Source organism: Podarcis vaucheri, assembly GCF_965113315.1.
Source record: "Podarcis vaucheri genome assembly, chromosome: 2".
Classification (NCBI taxonomy): domain Eukaryota; kingdom Metazoa; phylum Chordata; class Lepidosauria; order Squamata; family Lacertidae; genus Podarcis; species Podarcis vaucheri.
This window is the reverse complement of record NC_138760.1, coordinates 84,072,315-84,091,590: the sequence shown is the minus strand read 5'-3', so window position 1 is coordinate 84,091,590 and position 19,276 is coordinate 84,072,315. Positions and strand designations below refer to the sequence as shown.

Genomic DNA, 19,276 nt, shown 5'->3' with positions numbered 1-19,276 from the left:
GGTATCACTGTATTGCAAAACTTCACTTATGTAAGTGGACCTATGTGCTCCCCTAAAAACTGGTTGTTTGGGGGGATCCTTTGCACAGAGGAGAGGGAATCAACACAAACTACCTGCCTCCTTTCACCGATGGAAATCTCAACTAGATCAGAAGTCCTGAAAATGGAAGGTGTCTTTCCATTGATTGAAGGGATGCATAGGATCCAAGAAAAAAAAAGTTTCACCTTACCTGCTTCTTTATTCCTTACACGTTTTCAATTCCATCTGCTGATTTAATTCCTGACTTTTCTGAATAGGAATTCGTTGCTTTTCTCTTTTGTCCAGTGCTTAGGACCTGGTTTTTCTTTTTTGCATTTAGAACTTGTTGTTAATGTTTCATTTTATTGCTTATTCCATTTGTTTCTTTCACTCTTCATCCAAAGAGCTCAGGGTGTGGCACATAGGTCTAATTTCCCTTCCCCATTTTATTCTCAAAGCAGTTGTGACCCTACTAAGATTACTCAGTGAGCTTTGTGACAGAGTGGAGATTTGAACCTGTGTCTCCTCTGTACTAACCTACTGTGGCAACCTAGTAGTTGAAATGCATATCAGCACAATTGGATAAATGGGCATCACTGTGGCAGGATGGTAAACAGCATTTCCATACTCTCTGACACGTGTTACAGTGCTCCGTGCGCCAGAAGTGGTTTAGTCATGCTGACCACATGACCCCGAAAAGCTGTCTGCAGATGAACACCAGCTTCCTCAGCCTGAAAGCGGACATGAGCGCAACATCTCATAGTTGATTTCGACTGAACTTAACCGTCCAGAGGTTCTTTACCTACTAATCTACTAGCTAATATCTATCCATAATGATTTCTCAAGTACTTTCTTACAATATCCTGTCAGAAATGGCAAATAGAATGATCTTTCATCTTTTTCAGAACTGGGTTCCAACTTTAGCCTCAGCCTGCAACATAACTAAATATGTTTTTTGTCATATTTGTCTGTCTTCCTGTGAGTATCTCCCACTCTCCATCTTCCTTCTCCCTCTTTTTTTTATAATACAAGTTAAATTGATTGGACGCTGCAAGGGTATGCACTTTGCACCAGGTGACAACCCAGTTGTGGGTGCTTAGATACAAACTGGAAACCAAATACATCATTTTGTGCCTGAAACAAACCATAACCTTGATCAGATATAGCAAATGACCTTCCATAACAACAGATTTCTTGTAATAGCTCCTTGTTTTATATTAAGTAAAGCAATTTCGTATTGTTCCATTCTGGTTGTACATGAACTTTGCATTCTGTGTTCATAATAAGGTGCCATGTACTTTTGATTTTGTGAGCATGGGTAACACAGTTACTGAGGACTTTTCCTAAATGTGGCAGATGTTTCTGACAAGTTTGTTTGGTAGCTAGGCATGAAGAGTCTGATTAAAGCAATTTTAATCTTCTTTGTTCTTAGTTAATCGGTGAGCTGTCAGCCGAGTCCTATCAATGCCAGCTGCCCATGAAATTGGCAAGATTGCTACTCTGCTACTTTTCCTTCCCCTTCCACCACCACCACCCAATCCTCTCACCTTATTCAAACACAAACAAAATTGTCTCGGGGCTACAGAATATCAAAAATTAGGTTTGACCATTTTATAAAGTAAAAACCAGTAGACTAGATCAGTTGACTATGTGTGTGTGTGTATGTGTGTATGTATGTATGTAGTGGTGCAAAGAAACAATATTTCCAGTAGAAAGAGGACATTTTGGTAAACACTTTTAGCTCTTCATCCTCCTTGTTATGATCTGTGAGTTCATAATGCCTGCAGGCATCATATATTCCAACAAAAACAAAGCAAAACTGGTGTATATAATGTGCATTATTAAAAATATTTGAAGAGAGTAAGTAAAATAGGAAGTGCAGTCACTAGGGATGTTCCAAGTCACCGCACAAGCAAGCCATGTCCGTGAAAACAGAACTAGCATTACTTTCCAACCAGTAAAGATGGAAAACATAGTCCCAGTGAAGTCCACAGCAGAAAAGTAAGCTCTAAGGCAGGGGTCAGCAAATTTTTCAGCAGGGGGACGGTCCACTGTCCCTCAGACCTTGTGGGGGTCCGGACTATGTTTTGAAAAGAAAAAGTATGAATTCCTATGCCCTACAAACAACCCAGAGATGCATTTTAAATAAAAGCACACATTCTACTCATGTAAAAACACACTGATTCCTGGACCGTCCGCAGGCCGGATTGAGAAGGTGATTGGGCCAGATCTGCCCCCCCAGGCCTGAGTTTGCCTACCCATGCTCTAAGGCCATCAACACTGTCACATCCTCCTACTTCCTCCTTGAGGACCGAGAGGTGGTCGCATCTGGAGGGGCTTGAGCCTTTGCAAATGCTCCATGTAAGCATGCCCACAATCTGCACAGGCATTCAATCCCTTTCGTGGAAAGCTGGTCATTTGCTCCAATTCCTTTCATTACTTTTGAAACGATATGATACGATACAATAATCTTTATTGTCATTGTCCCATACAGAACAACGAAATTGAAAAAATCTACATAAGACATTCAAAAACCAACAAGCCTGCTATCCCAGCTATCCCAATCTGGTTAGCCCCCTAAAAACTCTGATACCCCATTTTTAAATACAATATACTCCCATAGAGACTCCTTACACTGCGTCTTTATAACCCTGTACCTTCTTCCAGATGGGCACGGGTGGCGCTGTGGGTTAAACCACAGAGCCTAGGACTTGCTGATCAGAAGGTTGGCAGTTCAAATCTCTGCAACAGGGTGAGCTCCCGTTGCTCGGTCCCTGCTCCTGCCAACCTAGCAGTTCGAAAGCACGTCAAAGTGCAAGTAGATAAATAGGTACCGCTCCAGCGGGAAGGTAAACGGCATTTCCGTGCGCTGCTCTGGTTCGCCAGAAGCGGCTTAGTCATGCTGGCCATATGACCCAGAAGCTGTACGCCGGCTCCCTCGGCCAATAAAGCGAGATGAGCGCCACAACCCCAGAGTTGTCCGCGACTGGACCTAATGGTCAGGGGTCCCTTTACCTTTACCTTACCTTCTTCCAGAAGACAGAAGCTGAAAGAGATCATTTCTGGGGTGCACACTATCCTGCGCTATCTCTGCAGCTTTCTTATGGCACCTGGATACATAGATTTGATCGAAGGTGGGAAGAGTGCACCCAATTATTCTCTCCGCAGTCTTTACAACCCTGGACAGCATTGTTTTTCCCCTGACCGTGCAGCTCCCAAAGCACACACAGAGATCATAAGTTAATACACTCTCAACAGTACAATGGTAAAATGTCATCAACAGGTCCTTTGAGAGATGGTTTTTCCGGAGGATTCTCAGAAAATATAACCTCTGCTGTGCTCTCTTCATCAGGTCTTTGCTCTTTTCTCCCCAGGTTAGGTCATCTCTCAACTCCATTCCCAGAAATCGAAACACCGAGACCTGTTCCACACACTTTCCTTCAATAATAAGTGGCTGAATATTCAATTTACATTTCCTAAAGTCCACAATAATCTCTTTTGTTTGCTTTAAGTTAAGGAGTAAGTTGTTTTTCCTGCACCACTCCCCCAACTGCTCAACTCCCTTCCTATGGGCCACCTCCCCCTCTCCAGCCTTGATTAAACCAACCACCGTAGTATCATCTGCAAACTTAATGATCTTATTACTGGGGTATGGTCTTTGTTCCAAATAATTGTACAATTGTACAAAATTGTTCCCCTGATTTTGGTGTAGAACTGGGGTGTGTGGTGGTGGTGACTTAAATAATTCCATGATGCAAATGTTCTGTGTAAGCAAGCCGCTTTGTTAAAATAATAAAAAAATGTGGTTATTTAAGCCATTTACTTCCAGACAATTTAGGGTGCCTTATTGAAAGGCAGAAGGTGGGCACTGATGTGGTAACTACAGCTGGAAAAAAGCTGCTTTCTACTTGCCAGCTGAGCTCTTTCCACCTCTATCACCTGCTTTATTATTATTATTATTATTATTATTATTATTGAGCTTCACTTTCACATATCAAGCATTTAAAGGCTTCGCAGAGAAAGCCTGAATCAAACACTGTCTGGGCCTTTTTGGCTGCATTTCTTGTGTTTGAAGATAAGAGCCTTTCCAACCAATTTCACTACTTAAATATAATTATCTTTGTCCCATTTTCCCCTGTTTGAAATAGGAATAAGAGGAGAAAAGATTCCCCATTGTGAATGTGTTCCAAAACCTATAGATTGTCAACTGCAGGGAGCCTTTGACCCTCTCTGTTGGACAGTTTCATGTCCTGCTACTCATGTTCTTTTTCTTGCTCTTTAAGTGCAAGCGGTTTTTTATAAAAAATAAATAAATATGGACTATACCAAACCCATTCTGTTCGTGAACTGTAATATAGAATTCTTATAATTTCAGGACAAACAGAACTATAATCAGACTTATTTAATTTCAGAACTGATTAAGCAGTCTCCCCCCGCCCCCTGCCAACTTCCTATGTAATGGAGTTGGGCAATCAAATCAGCTGGATGGCTGTGAAAATCTCAGGTGCCATGTGTATAATCATTCTCAATTATTGTTTGCTTTAAAATAAAAGGCAATTTCTCTTCACTAGGTAGTGCTTACTGTATGGTTTTCTTCACAGAGGGAAAGATACTGACCAATGTGGTACCTTTTGCCTTTATTTCCATTCTAAGCTTAGCATGTGGTTTTCTAGCTTTCTAGCTATTTTTAAACCTTTGTTTAACAGGGCAATATAATGGCACTATGTGTTTGCTTTTTCTGGCAACAATTCAAAAGTTGAATGATTTTGTAGTTAGTTAATCTTCCTTGTTAATGCTTTTAGCAAAATTGTAATCCTTTTTTAGTCTGTTGTAGCCACACACACACACACAATTAACGTGTTCATGTTTCATAAGCTTCTTCAATATAGCATTTCAAGGAGATGTTTTTTGCTAGAGCTTTGATAAAGCAGCAGTCAGTATTATTTGTTACAGAATCAAACTTTGCGTCTTTGGGGAGGATATCATTACACATATTTTACATTATTAGATATGTTATGACCCCTAAAGTGTACAACTATTGTTTTATATACATTTCTGCTAATATCTGCCTAAAACAAGTTGTCATTTTGTGCACACAACATTCAAACATTACAAGTTCATGGAGGTTCATGCCAAAATATAACACAAAGGATGCAGTAACTGAAGAATGTGATTTATAAATCGGACCTTGGTGTAATAATTCCCTAAAATGTTGAAAGGTAGCCCTATGAGTTACTGAACAAGATTATTCAATTATCCAGAACACTTAAATCATGAATGAAGAAACACAGTTCTAGAAGGCTCCAAAAGATGAGAGTCCATTCTTTGAATGGGTTTTGTTTATCCCATCATTATAAAGCTGCCATAAAGCTGAAAAATTAGCTGGAAGTGTGATAGGGATAGGTGAAGAGGAGGATGCTGAAGCTTTACAAGTTTGCTTTATTCATTGGCTTCTGTTACTGAATGAATGAACAATTGCAAGTGGATCTACTTGAAATAGCTAAAATTCCTGGGGTATAGCTTTGATCACAGGAAACATGAAATACAGCAGTGAAGCAGAGTGTGATGGGGTGGTAATGATACTATATATCTGCATCCTTGTACCTACAGTTGGCTCCCAAAATAGTTAAATGATTGGGCAACCCATTCACAAGTTTGGGCAATATGGGATAATGGGTGTGGCAGAATGCTTAATTTGTATGGGCATGCAAGAGTCAAGCCATCTGACATGTTTGTGTTTAGCTATGTTTATGTCCATTTTTCCCCCAAATGCTTCCGCTTGAAATAAAGGAAATGAGAGCCGGAAAACAGCAGACGTGAAGAGACAGATATATTTGAGACAAACAGTATTCACATATTTTTCTAGGCATTTCTCAGGGAGTAGATGAGCAACTGAAAAATGCTATAACTACCACAAGGCACAGGCTGAACATTCTAGTTGTGTGTGTGTGTAACATCAATGGCAAGTTTCAAATGGCCTGTCCTTAGATGTGTTTGAGATTTGTAGCTCAGTTATATGCATGCTTACTCAGAAACAAACACCACAGGATTCCTGCTTGGCAGGGGGTTGGACTCGATGGCCCTTGTGGTCTCTTCCAACTCTATGATTCTATTCTATGATTCTATGATTCAGTGAGAATTCCTGTGATTACTGAACAGAATGTTGAGATTAAGACAAGGAAAACTGAAATTCCCATTCAGCCAAGAAGCGCGTTGCACGCAGTTCACCTAAACCCTTCCAGTCTGCTTTAACTGATGCTGGTTTTATATTGTATGTTGCATATATCTTACTAATAATTAATTTTGATTTGGAATATTTTAATGATATTGTTCTAGTTGATATTTTACTGTTTCATGGTGTGTGTTTTTATTTTGTAAAACATCTTGAGAAGGTTTTCACCTTTAAAAGCAATAAAATAGTAATAATAAAATAATCTTCATAGGCTATTATAAAGGTGAAATGGAATATACCCATGCTTATCCATGGAATAAGGGCTTGGTTAATGCATGTTAAATAAATGTTTCTTCCTTCCAAGAAATTGTGCATAGAATTACAACATAAGTCATGAACTGTGAAGGTACCTTTGCTTCTAGTTCTAGCTGCTGCTTGTGCCATCAATTTACAGGACAAATAATTGCCCTTAACTTGGAACTGGGCTATGTCTTTCCCTTATATTTTCATCTTTGGGGCATGGTCCTAGCAGATGTCCTAAAGCTAGTCCATTCCTAGAAAAATAATAATCCTAAAACCTAGAATAAACCTGTGCCCATAGGGAAGGCAAGTGAAGACGAGAATCATCATTTTCCTACAGGGGTGTAATTATTTAGAACACCTAGTTTTCTCCTCTGGTTTTGGAAATAACATGTGCTATTTTTAATGCATTTGTACACAAGCTGTTTTGTATCTGTACTCTAATTCCCTCGAGGTCACAAAAATGCTTAGTGTCACTCAGCACAATCAAGGTTCTACAGAGGCGATCAGCTAATCAGTGCGGCTTAGTGTCTCTTTAGCATATCTTCACTTTGTACAACAAATTGTCACTCCACGAAGAGGCTGAGAGGATGTTTAAATGTTCTAGTAACAATATTCTTAAGACAGTTTTTTTTAAAAAAAATATGTTGAAGTCAAGACACAGCCATATTCACAAATCGGCTGACATTTTCATGTGAAGGCTATAGTAAACGAAACTTAATTACAAGTAAATTAAGTTCACCCTTGAGAATTGTCACATTAACAAAGAGAGGCAAGAAGACATATAGAGAGAAGCCTCCTTAAAATTCATCACTATTCCCTTCTTCTGGACTGGGCTGAAAGCAAACAAAGGGAACAGGGAGCGAAGCAACACTTTTAAAAAATTATACATGCTGCGAATTACAGGATGTGTTGAAATTGTGTCCTATCTAGAAGATATATACAGTTTTATAAGTGAATTTATAGATTGGGGGGAAACTGATCAGTACAGTTACTTCAAAATTATGTGTCAATATATGTGTCCAATATCTTTTGATACTGTTTATAAATTGGAGCGGGAATTGTCTTCGCAGTAGGCATGTAGAGCACAGTTCAAAGCTTTGGCCAGCAGTAGTAGGTACTTGATCCAGATATGTCGACCACAGCCCCACAGAAGGTGGGGGTGAAGAGGCCAGAGGAATGGAGCAGACTGTTGACATCACATGACAGCAGTTGGGCTGTTTCAGGATCCAGCTGATCCTGGGATGGCTCCAACTTGTTCCTGAAATGCCCAATTTTGGAAGTTTGTACTGACTACTGATGGCAGGGGTACTGGCAGCAGTGGCTTCTGCCATCATTGGGCAGTTACATTGGAATGCTGCTTGCTGATGGAGCCTCATCCCTCTGGCTCCTCAGAACCCTCACCAGCATGACAGATCAACGGTTAGAATTGCTCTTTTAGTATAGAATTGCTTTCCTTTATTTTCACTTTTTACATGGAATCTATATGACACCATTTCTAACCCACTCACTATATTCCAAGTTTTTTCCTGTGTTGTTTGGGGGGGGGATGTTTGGTTGCTGTCAACAGTTTTTCATTTAAAATACAGTGGAACACATGACTTTCTTGTATAAGGCCACTGTGTCTTTATTTAGAAGCTTATTGTCCTTGTGATTGCTTCCTAAACAACAGACACATTGCTCTATTGTGCCTGAATTAGAAAGCTGGGGGGACCATAGCTCAGTGGTAGAAAATCTGCTTTGTGTACAGAAGGTGTGTCAGGGTATGGTCTGAATCAGAGGATTGGGGGATGCATTCTCAGGCAGATCAGCTCCTCTCTGAAGAGGAGGGGGAGATCCCCCCCCCCATTTCCAGCAGTTTCAGGAGCAGAGAGAAACACAGACACTGAGCAGTTTCAACAGGAGTTGCCTAGTTATGAGATAATGGGAAGAGAGGCAGAAGGGAGGGAACAGCCATCAGAGACGTCATTAGAAAGTGTGGGGGACCCTCCCTCTCCAAGAACTAGGAGGTCTGTCCGTATTAGAGAACAAAGAATGCGGAGAGGAGGAATTTCCTGTTGGTGCCCAGGATGTTGCTAGGGACGGAAGGGGGAGGATTTAGAGTAGCCAATTGCTCTCCTTGTGGAGAGATGTGGATTTTTGCTTGTAACCAGATGTCTGAATAAACAGGACTATAAAATATAAACTTGTTAATTCTTGTCTGTGAAGTTACTGAAGGGAGGGGAAGACTCTCCATGCCTGACAAGTTGCCAGGTTCAATACCTGGCATCTCAGGAAGGGCTGGACGAGATCCATGTCTGAAACCTTGGAAAGCCACTGCCAGTCAGAGTAAATAATACTGAACGAATGCTCTGACTTGGACTAAGGCAACTTCCTGTGCCCCTGACTTTCTGATTACTGTTGTTCTTCTTCTTTGGCGATCACTCGTAGCCGAGTAAGATTGTCTTACTGTACTACAGTGCTTTAATTACTGGTTTACCACCTTTAAAAAAGAAGAAAAAATAGTTAGATGGCGCCATAAATTAAAATCCCCTTGTGTGGGATGCAGGTACTAACTAATGAAGTGGCAGCTATCATTGATGCCAAACAAAAGCAAGTGGGAGAGCTTTTAAAAAAATGAAAATTTAAAGGGCTTTCACTAAATGGGATTTCAGCAGAAGCATAGTAAAAGGATCTTGTTTCTGAGGACGATCATTACCAGATAATATAGTACTACGTAAAATGCTTTGAGGAACCACTTTTTGAATTTTGCCTCCAAGTGTTTATGGAAAAAGAATACTTCAGCAACTCTAATGGATGCTAGTGCGGGGGTAAAAGCTTACTTGTCAAAAAATTGAAATTGTGTAGGTTAACTTAAATGGTATCTGGGAAATGACAGTTTTATTTTGTAACAGTAAATCGTGGTGTGTTTTTTAACTGCCTATGTATAAACAGAGAAGCCCACATTATGCATTATGATAAAGTATCCATTTGCAAACTGAAATTCACCATGGGAATTTTGTGTATGAAACAGCTGTATGTAATGGTGTGGTGGTTTCACCATGTAAGAGCAACTTACCTTTGGGTTATAAAAAAGAAGGCCACAAAAGAAGGCACTCACAATTTCATGTATGACCAATTGCTCAGTTGATTCTATTTTCAACTGTCAACTAAATAACTTTGCAAAGTATGAGCCACCCTCAGTTTCAGGATTTCAAACATGTTTCTAAAAACACAGTCCCTGTTGCACAATATCAGTTGCAATAAATTGTGAAAGACTTTCAATATGAATGTTTATCATCTAAAGTGTGAATCTGTTTTTACCTTAGAGAAAGAAACAGAATAACGGTTTTTCATCTCTTTATTTTTTATTTTCGAAAAAGGTTCTTTAGCACATGTTTTATTTAAATTTTAAAAGACCAGCATAATATTATTTTTAGCAGTGTACTATTGAGTCCTAGATTTCCCATTCAAATAGAGTAAGCCTGAAGCATTACAGCAGCAAAGGTAAATTGGTTACCTAATTCTACCAGCCGTTTGAAAGGAGCTGAGAAATAAAATATCAAGGCTTTCCCTGTGAGCAATTTTTTCTCTTGTATTTCTTTATGCCTTTTCTCCTGGAGAGCCTTGTATTTAAAGAAATGCTCTTAAAAGAATTGTGTGTGTTTCCTGATTCTATACAACCATTATTCTTCATAGTAAGTATGTATATATATATTAAAGATGAAAGGGACAATTTCCCCATGTGTGTGTAAATCACAGTGATCTCAGTTAACACCCATCTTTGATACAATCAATTAATTCACATTGTGTTCCTGTCTGTGGCCTTTCTCTCTTTTGAACTCCATGGGGATTATTGCACATGGAGCAATTTACAGAATTGAGACTACTTATGCTAGTAAGGGTTGCACATGCAGGCAGATTATGAAAGCATTATTTTTGCTTTTAATTTTTGCAGACAGTCTGTCTAGGTCAAGAATAAGTTCCAAACTCAAGTCGGTAATCTCTGTAGCTATTTCTGGTGTCTCTGATATGCCAGGAATAGCAACTGTGTAATACAGGTTTTCTACACAATGTCTTTCTGTGCCTTGTATTAGCAGTGGAAAATGAATCCTGATTTCTTTCTGAGGAATGAGCCACATTAAATAGATATTCAATTTTCTCCTAGTAAAAATTACATTTGCACATACCAGTATGGCCTCTTTCAAATCTTGAAGGCTATTATAAAATGCCTGGAGGGAGCTCATGTTTTAACTGCCAGTGATTCCAAGTGAAGAGCCCTATGTTCATCTTTCATTTCCTGCCTTGGATACCATTTTACTACTGCAGTGGACATCTTTCCCCCCAACCACTGCAGACAAATATCTTTACTGTTTCCATCTGGGGAAGCAACATGCTGCGTGTGGCATGCTAGACCAGATAAAGCAAAGCATCAGCAGCCGCATCAGGATGTCAGCCCTCAAAGGCGCCATCGGAGGCCATGCTGAACAGCCACTTCAAAGGGCCTTTGATGTTTTCCTTTGCATGGAACCAGAGGAGGGCAGATTTCATCTGGTTCTTAATCTCTTGTCATTTTCCTTGCCTATAAACTCGTTTGAATCATACCCTTTCTTATAACGTTTTTATCCCATAGGGTAACTGGAGAAATGGAGAGGTAAGGCCAAAGGTGCCACAGGTTAAGGTGGTCTGAGAAATTTTCTGGGCTCGATTTAATTATTTGTTACATTTCTATGCTGTCCACTAGTGGACTCCTCTGAGCGTTTGAGTCATAAGGCGGGCAGTCAGGTCTGGCTCTAGGACAAATATACAGCACCTTGGGCAAGGAGTGCCTTCAACACAACTGTTCAGCTTTGCAGGGCCACCCAGAGGGTTTATGGGGCCTGGTTCAGGTATGATGCTGTGGGCCCTGCTGCTGCCCACCTGTGAGGACCCATGCATGTGTATACAATGCTGGGGTCGCATGTGAAAATTACTGCATGCACTGACCACAAATTCTCACCTGCAGCTCCTGCTTGCGGTGGAAACCAGCACAATGATAGATGTGCTTCATTTTTTTCTTATATGGGGTTAAGGGAATAGGGTTGTACTTCTCCTGAGTACCACCTCCAAATTCAAACACTCTTCGGACAGAGTTTACTGGGGCTCTGTCCAAAGGACTTCTGGTTGTGGTCTTCTGATGGCCTTCTCCATTACTCAGGAAGCAAAGAGTCCTCCTCTGGTCGCTGCTGTGGACACAAGACCTGACTGACTGTCTCCAGGCATTATAGTCATCGGCAGTCAGCAGTGACCAGAGAAGGAATGATTGCTGGGAGGAGTGCAGAGAGAAGAAATGGCATGGTGTATCTGCAGCAGCACTAGTGGACACCTTCATCTGCTCCAGCTGCAACGAAACATGCCTCTCCCATAGTGGTCTCTATAGCCACAGCAGGCACTGTAACTCTCCAATGGTTTGACTCCCCCCCAAAGGGGCACTCCTCCATTGTCTCCTGAGACAGATGGTTGCCAACAGACCAGGATCCCTTCAAGCCTGGCCCCACATGACTCCTACACCTTTTCTTGTGGTGACACAGAAAATTACTCTCCAGTAGCACCTTGTCTGGAAATTGTAGCTGGAATTTACTCACCATTTCCTCATTTATGGAACTCTTGCTGAAGACACTGATGAAAAAGCAACATCAACATTAAAGACTGCTGCGGACAAGGTTTTGATAATAGTGCCAATGTGAAGGGGCAGAAAAAGGTGCCCAGGCAAGACTACTTAATATTGAACTGATTAGCTTCATTCTTACCCTGTAACTATCATTTCTCTTAGTCTGGTAGTTTCAGGTGCAGTCTCATCAGCAGAGGAATCTACCCCTTTTGCCATGCTACAGTGCGCCTTTGTGCTGTTCTCTGTGTCTGCTCAATAGTGACAGATACTAAAAGACAATGTGTCCAACCTCACCACTGGGAAAGTTGCATAGACAGTGGGAAACATACTCTATATCAAACAAAAGAAGTATATGATGCTCCGATGGAAATAGTAGAGTTGCCTCAAGCAGATGCAAATCTTCGCCCTGAAGCACAGTGCCTAGCAGACCTACCCATGGACTTCAAGATATCAGTCATAGCATAGTACAGCCTTCTGTTCCTACAGGCTAGAACTGGGGGGGGGGGGTTGCACAGAGACAGTTAGCACATCAAAAGAGCTCACAAAAGCCCCCGTAAGCACCGCAAGAAGAGGCCAGTTTGAATATGAAGGTCAGAATCACAATGAGGAGTGCAATAGTCCAGAAGAAATCTTCAAACGGGAGTTACTTTACACTCTTGTTAGCACCACTTAAGCTTCACCTAAAGAGCAATCTCACAGGAATCTCACAGGAATATAATCAGATTCTTGTACAACCTTGAAAAGCTACCAGAAGAGATTTGGAGAGACACTCTACACAGAGCTCTCACTGATGACAACCACTCTGACATTGATGGTGCAGATCTTTGTGTTGAGTTGGGCCAGCTCCATCACATTCCTGGAAATGACTCACCGTAAGATGCCCTGCAGTAAATCCATGACACTAAAATGTGATGTAGCAAAAAGTCTGGGTAGTAGTACAGATTTTCCTAACAGCTCCAGTTCCAGTTGCCAGTGGCAAGTGGATTGAAATGGAAGCTCATCAAAATGTATTTACGTTCTGTCATGGCACATGAGAGGCTTCCTACCCTATTCCTCAATAATGACATTGCTCAAAACTTTGACCTCTCAGCCACTGTGCTACAGTTTGCACAAACCAAAGCCTGAAAAGCTCCATCCTGAGCAGTGGAAATTCATCAAACCACACAGCAGGACCATCACAGGTTTAACTTTAAATGTTTTGTTTTGTAGCTTGTCCTATCTTTTGGCAAGCATTGTTTTAGAACATTCTTTTTATCTTAAAAAAATAAAACATCATAATTAAAAAAAGTATGCCGCCTGATCTCTTACAGCTTATGGGTTTATTTTATTATCATTTATATAATGCTTGGAGTCCTTACAGTATTTGAAGTGCTAAGTGGTCTCTACTGTTGCCTCAAAGTAAAGCTGTGTTCCACTTACTTTTACCTGACACAGAAAATGGGGTGGGTGGGTGGGTTTGCATACTTTAAAGCTAATTAGTACCCCAATACTATGCAGAGCTTTTTTTAAAAAAAAGTTGCAGATACTTGCTTTTGCCACCTTGGCTCACTGCACATAGTACATGTAGATAAAAACAGCCAATGAGCTCAGCTTGGTACCTGAGGAAGCCACACAGCTCATCCATCTCTAAGGCTGCCCTGCTAGCAGTGGTGTCATTTGATACTGAATCCTAGGCACATATGCATTTCAATTAGAAGTACTCATTTCTTATGAAAAAAGCTACTGAAATGTTTATGGTCTCATTCGGGGGGGGGGGATGAAAGGATTGATTTGAGTTGATTTTTTAAAATTTACTACCATATGGGTTTTAATTTAATTCCAACAGCGAGTGAGAGCATGATGTTAAGAAGGCGGCCCCTGGCTCTATTGCAATTACATGCCTCCATGCATGTGCGTTGGTCAAATCTCTCCATAATCCAAAGACTTTGGGGAACCTAAGCTTTACAGTGATGCAGATCTATCTGGTCCAATTTCTTTCTAAGTCATGGAAATTCTACCACATAGCAGCTGGGGTTCCTGGTTCTGGGCTAGTTGATTTTATATATCTGTAAGAACTCTTCCCAACCTACAAATATGATCCTTCATTGTTGTTGTTGTTTAAAAAAATCTCAAAGCAGTTTACAAAACATTAAAACATTAAAAAAAACAAAAAGCCACACATCAACCAATGCAGAATAAAACATTACTGAGGATTAACAACAGTCCTGTTAGGGAGGTTATGATGATAGGCAACTCTAAGGCGTCTTTAGCTGTGTAATTTTTAGTTCATGGTTTTGGTGTTCTGAATTTGTTTACAGTTGTTTTTATTGGGTTGATATGCTGTGTGGTTTTTTTACTGCAATAGCACTTCTTTTTTTAATAGAGGGAATGACAGGTAAACAAAAGCCATTTCAAAGTTGTACTGAAACCATCAGCACAAAAATTGAAGCTTTCTTAATCTCTCAAGCAGACTCTATAAAAATATGACAGTAGACTATTCATACACAGTTAAATATAACATTTGTAACCTGATGTAGCAGACTAGAGACTGATATAAAAATTAATATTTATACTGTAGGTTTCAAATACTTATAGCAAATACTTACACTAAAATTGGGTTCTCTCTAAAACATTACTTTGGCTTGGCATGTGAAAATCTTTATGCATATGACATTCAGCTAAAAAATTGTTTTTCAAAGCTAATTGGCAGGCTTTAAATCCAAGTTAAAATCACATTATTCAGTATATTCTAATATGCAGCTTAAAAAAACCTTTAAATGTTAAACAACTTACTTTGGTATGGGACTTTCTTTGTGCACTTGTCAAAAACTGTGTTTAATATTTTTAATTTTATTCTTTTGCAATTATCTCAGGACTTCCTTGGAAACACGAAGCAGCCTTTCAACTGATCCACTCAGGTATTGTAAAACTACACTGCATATTTTTTTTAAAAAAAACATAAATAGAAGGGTTAACTTCAGTGTGACAACACTATTTTTGATTTTGATTTTACTAGGCGCTGCCTCCCCTACTTGCACTGCTCACCAACCCCGGCTACCTGCCACTCCCCTCATTTTCACCTTGTCCCAACCCTCAGCTCCTCACAGCTCCTTCAACCCACCCCATCCCCACAGTTTGCCTAAAAACTCCCACAGTAACTAATGGTGGCAGCAACAGAAAGAGCCAGAAGGCTTGCAAAGCCCACCCTGCACTGATCCACCTGCCTGCCTGCAGTTACATCTTCCAAGGACACTCATTGCCGCAGGAGTTCTCCACAACTCTCCTGTTTTGTTGCTGCTTTCTTCTTCCTCAGCTTCTGATGCAGCTGAGGCAGCAACATCTGTGTTGTGTAACTTCATTGGAGCAGGGTTGTTGCTGGGGAACTGCCCCAGACTGTCCTCGCCATTCTTTTGTGGCTCACTAGTGGCTCGATCTTTTTCAACATGAAATTCAAAGCATCACACAAAGAAAGAAATGATGACCTTTCACACAAAACTTAAGATACTTGTGAAATGTATTTCTGATGGGGCTACTAAGAAGTCATGGGATGTGGCCAGTGAAAGGTCACAAAGATGTGACAAAGTTCTGGTATTTTCTGCATCGTCCTCCTTTGCAAAGACATTGTGGGCACTTGAGTACTGATGTTCTACAAATAGCTAGCAGCCAACTAAACTGAAAAATGTCTTGCTTTGCTTCAGAAGAGGTCCATGCTGTTGCAGGTCTCTGCTGGGAGAAAAGTTGTTTGACTGCCTGGTTCTCTTTCTGTCTTCCTCCTATGCAATGGAACATTGCAGTTTCATGCATACTTAGCATTTAAGTGGCTGAGAAGTGGTCCCTGCTCTCGTGATTTCTAGTGTGAATTCATGCCACAATAATTGTACATTACTCAGAAGTGAGCAGCACTGAATTCCATGGGGATTGCTCCCTGGTATGTAAAGGGTTGCCGCCTGAATTGGTAAATGTTAAAGGCACAACACTGGACGGCTAATAAGGGACCCCATACATTTCCGGACCTGGTTGGTTGGTTGGCATCCATCTCTGTTCGAAGATAATGGAAGAGTGTGCCTTTGGTGGTGTAGTCAAACTGTTGGAGAGTTACGGTGCCTGCTGTGGCTATAGAGACTGATACGGGAGATACATGTTTTGTTGCAGGTGGGGCAGATGAAGGCATCTGCAGATGCACCATGGCATTGCGCTGCTGCAGATGCACCATGGCATTTCTTCTTTCTGAACTCCTCCCAGCAGTCATTCCTCCTCTGGTCACTGCTGTGGATACATGACCTGACTGTCTCTAGGCGATGTGGTTGTCTGCAAGATATTCCCACACAGGGGGGTTAATGTTGCCAGCCTTCATGTCACATTTGAAGACATCTTTGTAACTCAGAGTTGGTCTGCTAGTGGGCCTGGTGCCTGAAGCATGTTCTTGGGGATCCTGCTATCTTCCATTCTTTGGACATGGCCATGCCAGCATAGATGTCACTGAGACAGGAGTGCAAACATGCTAGGAATGTGGGCTTGGGAGAGCACATCTTTGTTTGAGACTCTGTCCTGCCTTATGATGCCCAAATTCTTCCTGACACAGTGATGCAGAAGGTATCAGTCCTGGTGGGTGCAAGTTGCCCATGTCTCATTACCATAAAGCAGCGTGCTCAACACACAAGTCTGGTAGACCTTCATTTTGGTATTGGTCATCAACATCATATTATCCCACACCCTTTTAGAGAAGCGAGCAATTGTTGTAGCTGTCTTGCCAATACACTTGTCCAGTTCAGTGTCGATGGAGAGGTTGCTACTTATGGTGGAGCCCAAATAGATAAAATTGTCTATCACCTCAAGTGTGGTGGTCACCAATGCAGATGCATGAAATGCTGGCAGTGTCCTGACACAGGGTGTTGCTCTTCATCAGGCTGATGGTAAGGCTGAACGTCATGCAATCTTGGGCAAAATGGTATATGAGACTCCGTAGAGCTTCCTTGGAGTGCCCTATCAAGGCTGTGTCATCTGCAAACAACATGTCTCAGATAACGACCCACCACACTTTTGTCTTGGCATGGAGGCATGCCAAGTTGAACAGACTCCCTGTTTCTCCTTGAATAGATGTACACACCACCTTCAGTTGAGCTAAAGGCAAATGAAAGAAAAGTGACTAATAAATGATGGTGGCGTGATGATGATTCCTTCTGTGAGTTGCCTGAATGAGGTTGACCTGCGGACCTCATATTACATTGCCCAAACTAGTTGCCTATCGGGATCATAAATTTGTAAACTTCTCCATAGAGGGTGGCCTGAATGCCTCTAGAGGTTGGAGGCACACTGTAATAGCAATGACTTGCTCAGAGCACAAAAAATACAGCCCCTGCCTGTTTGCATGAATGTAGTAACATGATTGTCAGCTGCTGCACTTGAAGTCCTGGGAGGCAGAAGATGTATACAACATCTCAGTCCTGGGTTAAATATTACTTCCTTGATGCAACTGTATCCTAGAGCTGCATTGTATAAGAATGTATAAAAACTGTATGGGGAAAATTGTAGGAATCACACAGAAAAATTGCTTCAAAGTCCCTGTCTGCTTAAAGATTTGTTCGGGTTGAAATAACATTTGCTATAGTGTCTGCCAGTGATGACTACTTCCCTCCAAATGTGTCAAACTGGAACACATGATGCTATAAGCCAAAATAGTAAGCAGCAGTTGGGGAAAATGTGATGATGCTCATTTTGAATGAGTGTGCACTCTGGAAAATATCCAACCAAAGCTTAATAAAAATCTAAACACAACTAGAGATAAGGGAATATCAAGTTCTTGGTAGTATGGTATGGTTAGTTTTTTAGTGCAGATCAATCCGGGTAGGGGATTTTCACAAATATTTTAGTCTCTTCAATACTTCTTTTATTGTGGTTTTTGCCCTCCTTGCTTGGCAAAAGGATGGTGAGCTTTTCATAAGATGGGACACATCCACACCAGCAGGGCCAGGGAGCTGTTGCTCCCTTATCCTTATACAGTCATGCAAGTCACTGTGTAGTGATGTACACAGAATTTCAGGAGGGGCAAGTCTTAAAGGTTTTTAGTCCATAGTTCTATACAAACGTACCTGGGGGGAAATCTGATTGAACTTATTTCTGAGTAGAAATGCATAGGAGTGGTCAGTGGACATGCCATGGAAGACCAAAGTTGGTTTCCCACATCCCTGCAAGTGTAAACTTTATGCTTTTATTTTATTTTAGAAGCCTTGAAATTGGGTTTTGTAAGATGTATGTAGAGTCCCAGAGAATTTGATACAGCTAGCAGCTCAAACACAGATGCTTATCCTGCTTTCCAATTACTGCTTCTGTCTTTAACTTTCCCCCTTTTAACTTTAACTAGTTAGAATGTTTATGCATCATGCTGCAAGAGTAACAATGGTTGTGGTTTCTTGAAAGGTTCTATGGCAATTCACCAACACACCTCTAAGCAAATTGCACAAAATCATTGTACCCTTGGGGCAAGAATATATATATTTCACCTGTCTTCATTATTATTTTTCAAGAGCATTTCATTGCAATGTAGGCCAGACTCTGAACTTATGCTGCAGTTAGTTCATATTCTCTCACCGATGCCTTTTTAACTAAAGGCTTGCTTCTGCATCACTGATTGCTAAGGCAACCATTCTTCAAGAGGAGGTGTACTATATTTTTTCAGCTTATTCACCATAGCTTCTTCTTAATGGCCTCTTAGAGTACTCTCCTTTCGTTTGCTGCCGTCCACTGAGTTCCATAAATGAATATACAACAGCTGAACGCAGCTCACTGAACATCACAATGCGGAAGCTGCACTACGTCCAAAAGTTACTATGCTGTTTAAGCCTGTGAATCTGAAGACAAAGAAAGGAGCAGAAAAATGCCCTTTCAAAGAACCGGCTTTATATTCAGGCTGAGCGTGAGATGAAACTTAATGCATTTTTACTTGTTTGTTTTCCAAGGGAAAGAGAGGAAAGATGGAGAGCATGGGTGTTGAGATTGTTGCGCCTTTCATTCACAAAAGTCCCCATTAGCATTTGCTTTAAGCACAGTACAGTATACTCAGTATTAGAAGCTGTCAAAGTGTCTGGGTGAGTATTTTTTTAAACCACTAAGCACCTACATTTTGAATGCAGAGAGTGACAAACTTATTTTTTCTTCATCGAAAAGCAGGAAGAGGTCTC

The 19,276-nt window shown here is 40.9% G+C and overlaps 1 protein-coding gene across 10 annotated transcripts in view; it reads left to right on the top strand.

Moving 5' to 3' along the window:
* The window catches only part of IQSEC1 (IQ motif and Sec7 domain ArfGEF 1), a 318,662-nt gene that overhangs the window by 135,283 nt on the left and 164,103 nt on the right, over positions 1 to 19,276 (top strand). For 7 of the 10 annotated variants that reach the window (XM_082211867.1, XM_082211865.1, XM_082211868.1 and 4 more), the window contains one exon: positions 14,972 to 15,016. The exons of the other annotated variants lie outside the window; for them this stretch is intronic. In XM_082211867.1, coding sequence (XP_082067993.1) covers positions 14,972 to 15,016 — 45 coding nt within the window. The remainder of the gene's footprint in view (positions 1 to 14,971; positions 15,017 to 19,276) is intronic. 10 annotated transcript variants of the gene reach the window in all.